The following is a 6,332-nucleotide window of genomic DNA, read 5'->3' on the forward strand; positions in this document are numbered from 1 at the left end:
CTTTTTCAGATGGGAAAAATGTTAGAACATAAACCCAGTGTATGTTATATCTATGTAATGTGCCTTTGTTGTCTAAATGACACCATTTGAAGTGGTCAACAAGAAACATTCTTTGTATACTATATGTAATTTTGTTGTACATAAATGACTCCAACATTGTTTTTTCAAACATCAGCAGACTCTTTATGGCGATCCAGTTGTAATGCTTGCCATTTTTATTTCTACTTGTACTGATTCACCTTTTTGTAACAAAATATAATCTCTTTTCCTAAAAGAAAAGATTTGCTGATTTGCTGATAATGCTGTATTCCTTACTAGTGAGCATGCTCCTGTATCTGTTTTGAATGGAGAGGGAGTCCACAAGATGAAATCTGATACTGGAAACAAAATGTCAGACCAGCTACATGGTAAAGCCAATCAGTGGACAGTTGTGCTGCTGTTTACCGTGGTTTTCACACCACGGTCCAATCATAACCAAGTCACGAGTCACCAGCTTCCGTATTGTTGGCCTATGACTCTATTGGGTGGGCGGGACTTTATAGTCTCTTTGGCTTCTAATTGGTTCGCTGTGCTGTTGTAGCCTTCGCGCAACAGAATTTGCTACACCTTATGGGAAGCGAAGACGGGCTCTTAACACTACTTCCTTAGGAAAAGGGTGAAAGGCGAGAGAAATACGCAAAAGATTGTCTTCGGTATGTCGGTTGCAATTTATAAATGTCTCCAGGAGCAAAGCTTTAAGTCAGAACATCATTATCTTAACGCGTTTTCATCTTCTTTATCGGGTGACGGGGCTTTTCCTCTGTCATGAGACTGTGAGGCAGGAGCAGGGACTGATGTAGCATCTTGTGTGACGGAGGCCTTCAACTCATGACTGCTCTGCTATATAACCGCTAGTTAATCGGTGAAAGGTTTTAATTCCTTAAAATTATTCGTAGTTGCTATTTACTGGGGTTCTTGTAGCAGCTACATACAGACCGAACTCGATAGCTTTGGCGCATATTTAATGAAAATTCCGGTGTCACATTTCCTTTTTATATGTTAACTAAAGAAGACTAAATAGTGATGTAACGTATCAAAATAAAACCCCGTTATCATTCTCCTTGTGTGGAGAAAGAGGTACACCAGACTCATTTAAAAGTTGTCAGTTTTAGCTTGCTACTTTTAATATAAACCATTTTTGGATTTCGTGAGCCATTCATTTATTTTTCTCAATAAAAAAAATATTAGAATTTAAATTGTATTGTTCCTTTTAACGGCTATAGATTTACCATTTAATGTGGAATTAGGACTTTGTTTATGGTTCTGAAATGTGAAAAAGAATGCTTTGTGGTTGCATCCTATCTAGGCTGTGTGGTGAGCATATCAGAATCAGCTTTTATTTACCTTAGTATGCTGCAGTACTGTCTGCCACACGAGGTAGTCAACAAGAAAAATAAAAGAGTATACAATCAGAGTAACTTTAAATATGAATAATACCACATAATAAATCAATCAAATAGAAAGAGCCAATAGTCCACTTAATGAGCATGCCTAAGATGTATTAACCACTCACTGTATCTTCTAACTGTTTATGACCAGGGTGTAAAGGGTTTGCAGAGATCTTCACTGCCCTCCTCTTGACCTGGTATACAGGTCGTCCACGGAGGGCTAGGTTGGTCCTGATGATACGTTCTGTAGTCCTAACTGTCCTCTGGAGTCCGCTCATGTCCTGCGTGTTTGCTGAGCCAAACAGGGATTCTTCTATGAGCACCCACCCCCCCCTTTGTATGACTAATTTGTGGTCTTTTATCCACCTCGAAATATGTCATGTGAGCAGAGGAAGGCTTTCTTTTCAATAGTGGGGATGGAATCACTGTTATTTGTCCTGATACCTAATGAAAGACATTCAATAGTGGGCATGGAATCACTTATTTGTCCTGATACCTAATGAAAGACAGACCATATTAGGGTAAATCTATTAAGTTTAGGTCCTTTTCAAAGACTCAGTCTTTGTTTTTTGTCTTCTCTTTTTCTCATTAGCCTACAGCCAAAATGATCCACAGCCTCTTCTTAGTCAATGCCTCAGGGGACATTTTCCTGGAGAAGCACTGGAAAAGCGTGGTCAGCCGCTCAGTGTGTGACTACTTCTTTGAGGCGCAAGAGCGGGCCACCGAGCCGGAGAACGTCCCACCTGTGATCTCTACGCCTCACCACTACCTGATCAGTGTGCTCAGGCATCGTATCTACTTTGTGGCAGTAATCCAGAGTGAGGTGCCACCGCTCTTTGTTATCGAGTTTCTGCACCGAGTTGTCGACACCTTCCAGGTTCTTGCTCGTGTATTTTTCAGTCCATGTTTATTTTAGTGCAGGTGACTCGTACATAACTTGAAATACCCATAACCTGATTTTGTTGTTCCCAGGACTATTTTGGAGTGTGTACCGAGGCTGCCATCAAGGACAATGTGGTAGTGGTCTATGAGCTACTGGAGGAGATGCTGGACAATGGCTTTCCCTTAGCCACAGAGTCCAACATCCTCAAAGAGCTCATTAAGCCCCCCACCATCCTCCGCACAATGGTCAACACCATTACAGGTACAACACAATATTTTCATCACAGTTGTGAAATTCAAAATTAATCAAACACCTCCACTATTTAGAGGACTATTTAGAATATTAAATCAAATCCTGATAGTGAGATATAATGGATATAATATGCATGTGTATGTGAGCTTCTGAACAAATAGAACAGTTATTAAAACAACTTGCACAGGTTTGTACGTGCAAAGATTTTAATCTCCCATTGGCTTTGTGTGTGCAAATGAGTTCTCTCATTCTGTGAGAAAATGGTGTGTTTCATCTTACACTCAAACCAAGTAATTAAATAATAATGATAAAAGATATCACTGTCCAGAATCAGTACTGTCAGTTTATGCTATGCCACACAATGTTAACAGCAGCTGATCTCTGGGTCCTGTGTAAATGTGGTGGTTATTTTACATTTGGTTCATGTCTGTCTTCCAGGCAGCACCAATGTGGGCGAGCAGCTCCCTACAGGACAGCTGTCAGTGGTGCCATGGCGACGCACCGGGGTCAAATACACCAACAATGAAGCCTATTTTGATGTGGTGGAGGAGATCGACGCTATCATTGATAAATCAGGTATTGTTTTGAACAGAACACTTCACTATACCTTTTTCTCATTTGACCACTCTGTTAGCTATGACTACATTTCTGTTAAGGTTCCACAAATCACTTAGTGGATAAATGCATATGACAGCATATAAATAAATTAACGTTATATGGACATTTTTATCACAATAACATTTAGTGTATTGCCTAATGTAATTTGATTATATTAATTTGCTAGTTTGCATTTACCATTTCTGTTTTGGGGAGAAACAATACATTCTGATTATTGTTAGAGGTGTCAAGAAATTGGTCAAAAAACTGTTAAACAATGGTATAACATGTCACCTTTTGACACTTTTTCTCAATAATAATTAGTACCTGTTTTCAAACTTAGTTTTGCTGTTAATTTATCTGGTTTTTGTTTTTGTCATTTTCTCACATCAACCTCCTGCTCAGGCTCCACTATTACAGCAGAAATCCAGGGAGTTATTGATGCCTGTGTAAAGCTGACAGGCATGCCTGACCTCACTTTATCATTTATGGTGAGTTTCTTATTTTCCAGCACTTTGAAGCCTTTTGTGTAAAAGTAAGTAAATATAGCTTAAACAGAAGGAAATACAAAGGCAATGAAGTGGTCTTTACAATATAAATGTTCACATTTTATTTTACACACAAATGAAAGCTTCCTGGTCCTCTTCTTCCCTTTACCAGAATCCTCGGCTGCTGGATGATGTCAGCTTCCACCCTTGTGTTCGATTCAAGCGTTGGGAGGCTGAGCGGATCCTCTCATTTATCCCTCCTGATGGAAACTTCCGGTTGCTCTCTTACCACGTCAGCTCTCAGAAGTCAGTGTTTTTCATTCAGGCTCTGTTTATGTCACATTGTGTCAAAGACATTTTATGCATGTGGTTTTTATCAAATAGCTGCATATATGTTCTGTCTGAAGGCATTCCTATCAAGCAGTATACCAATATCAGAATACAGCAACGGAATCACAAAACATGGCTCGTTTGACTGTGAATCCTTTGGTGTGTTGTCCTCCTTCAGTCTGGTGGCGATCCCAGTGTATGTCAAGCACAACATCACCTTCCGGGAGGGAAGCTCCCAGGGACGTTTTGATTTGACCCTGGGACCCAAACAGACCATGGGCAAGGCTGTGGAGTCGGTCCTAGTCAGCAGCCAGCTGCCTCGCGGTGTTCTCAATGCCAGCCTCAACCCCTCCCAGGGAACATACACCTTTGACCCAGTCACAAAGGTACCTAGAAACTGAGTATTTATACACCTAAAAGAAGAAAGATTGGATGTATACATGAACATGATTATTTAAAATTGTGGTTAGAGGTCATTTTTGTTACATGAAGCTGCAGGTCTCAACCAGTTGTGTCTGAAAACAAGGATGTCTCTTAGGAGCTTTCATGCTGTTTTGTCATTGTGTAAAATAAGGTGTGGCTTTTACACAAGTAGTAGTTATTTACCGTTGTCTTGATGTTTCCTCTTTTGGCCAGTTGTTGACATGGGATGTTGGTAAGATAAACCCACAGAAGCTTCCCAGTCTGAAAGGCACCATGAGCCTGCAGGCTGGCGCCTCCAAACCCGACGAGAACCCCACCATCAACATCCAGTTCAAGATCCAGCAGATGGCCATTTCAGGTACACGCACACATGATCATCTTAACCGTTTGTCCTCATACAGTGATGTTTGTGTCCATGTATGAATTTCTGCATTTTTTGTAAGAATAGTTTTTGAAATTCTCTGTCTATTTAGTATGTATTCCTGCTAACGTCTTATACACATCAACCAGGCTGTTTCAGAGAGTTAGATTTATATAATATAGTTTCTGCTTTATATTTTGAGTTGAGAACCATTTGACCCCCCCACCCCCACCCAACACACACATACATACACACACACACACACACACAAGAGAAGTTTTCATCACATGGTCTGCTCAGCTGACCATCCCATTCAGGGAGCACATTGACACAATGTCCACTAGATGGTGCCAAATGCAGTCGACACCTCAATACTCTAGTATGACTGTATCTTACTGCAGCATTACATTTTGATACACACAATTCATCATTTTAAATAGTTAATTGTTTTTTTTTTCTTTTAACTGCAGTACAGGTGTGATTAGGCCCAGTTGTGCCTCTCATGTGTTATCATTATATCTGAGTCACAGTGCCGAGCATCTGATTTTCCTAAAAATATAGTTCAAGATCAAGGTTTTTTATTATTGTCAATTCACTATATGTGCAGAGAAATCGAAATACTGTTTCTCTCTCTCCTAATGTTGAATGCCCATACCATTTAAGAAACTAAAATAGAATAAAAGTAGAATAAACTCCAAATAAATAGAATATGAAGACTGAATTAAAGTAATTAGGATAAACTAAATGGTACAACCTAGTGTTGCACGATATACCGGTACTAGTATGGTACCGCGGTACTGAGGAATTTAAAACGGTACTATACTGCATTTGGATGGGACCGGTACTTGCAGCGCCCGCCCGCAACAGAGGAAAACAGAGCAGGAAACAGCTTCCTCGTCCTCTGCTCACTGAGCAGCGTGGACTGGAGCAACAAACGGAGCAGGAGGAAAGCTTGGAGAGAGCAGAGACGTTGGAGAGGGAGAGGGAGAGAGAGAGAGAGAGAGAGGAGCACGGAGAGGAGAATGGCGGCTGTAACAGTCACCACCCCGCAACTTGTGGACAAACGAGGGGCGCGAAGTGCTATATGGCAGTACTTCGGCATAAAAACAAATGAGCAAGGAGAGGCATTTAACGTTGATGCGCCATTGTGTAAACGATGTTTTAAAACATGCATGGCTAAGGGCGGAAACACCCAGACCTGCACACTGAGTTCAGGGAACGACAGGTAATTTACTCATGACATGTGCCCTTTTCAAATGCAATAGTTCAATAGTTTTAAGTGTGCAACACATGATAAAGAGTTCTTATCAAACATAGAAATTTTTTTTCTAAATTTTAATAAAAAAATGTGTTTTTTCAAAACGTTAAATGTGGTTACAGCACAGTCGTTCAGTGTTTTACATACATATTTAGCCATTTAATATGTTATAAAGACTGGTAACATACCATTTAAAAACACTGGTCCTACTTAAGACAGGCTATATGTAATGAAAATATTTTTTTCTAAGTTAGAACTTCTAACTTCATACTTTTTATTTACTCACACTGACTGTTCTAAAAAAAATTTTTTT

General features: G+C 40.0%; 1 protein-coding gene across 1 annotated transcript in view; it reads left to right on the forward strand.

The window, feature by feature from the left end:
• The first annotated feature begins 575 nt into the window (after positions 1–575).
• Positions 576–6,332, forward strand: part of ap3m2 (adaptor related protein complex 3 subunit mu 2) — a 9,881-nt gene continuing 4,124 nt past the window's right edge. The window contains exons 1-8 of the mRNA XM_020590591.1: positions 576–692; positions 2,020–2,304; positions 2,400–2,571; positions 3,001–3,138; positions 3,565–3,650; positions 3,820–3,953; positions 4,156–4,363; positions 4,614–4,758. Of these exons, the coding sequence (XP_020446247.1) occupies positions 2,032–2,304; positions 2,400–2,571; positions 3,001–3,138; positions 3,565–3,650; positions 3,820–3,953; positions 4,156–4,363; positions 4,614–4,758 (1,156 nt within the window). The 5' untranslated portion in view covers positions 576–692; positions 2,020–2,031. The remainder of the gene's footprint in view (positions 693–2,019; positions 2,305–2,399; positions 2,572–3,000; positions 3,139–3,564; positions 3,651–3,819; positions 3,954–4,155; positions 4,364–4,613; positions 4,759–6,332) is intronic.

This window comes from Monopterus albus, unplaced genomic scaffold, assembly GCF_001952655.1.
Source record: "Monopterus albus unplaced genomic scaffold, M_albus_1.0 scaffold12.1, whole genome shotgun sequence".
Classification (NCBI taxonomy): domain Eukaryota; kingdom Metazoa; phylum Chordata; class Actinopteri; order Synbranchiformes; family Synbranchidae; genus Monopterus; species Monopterus albus.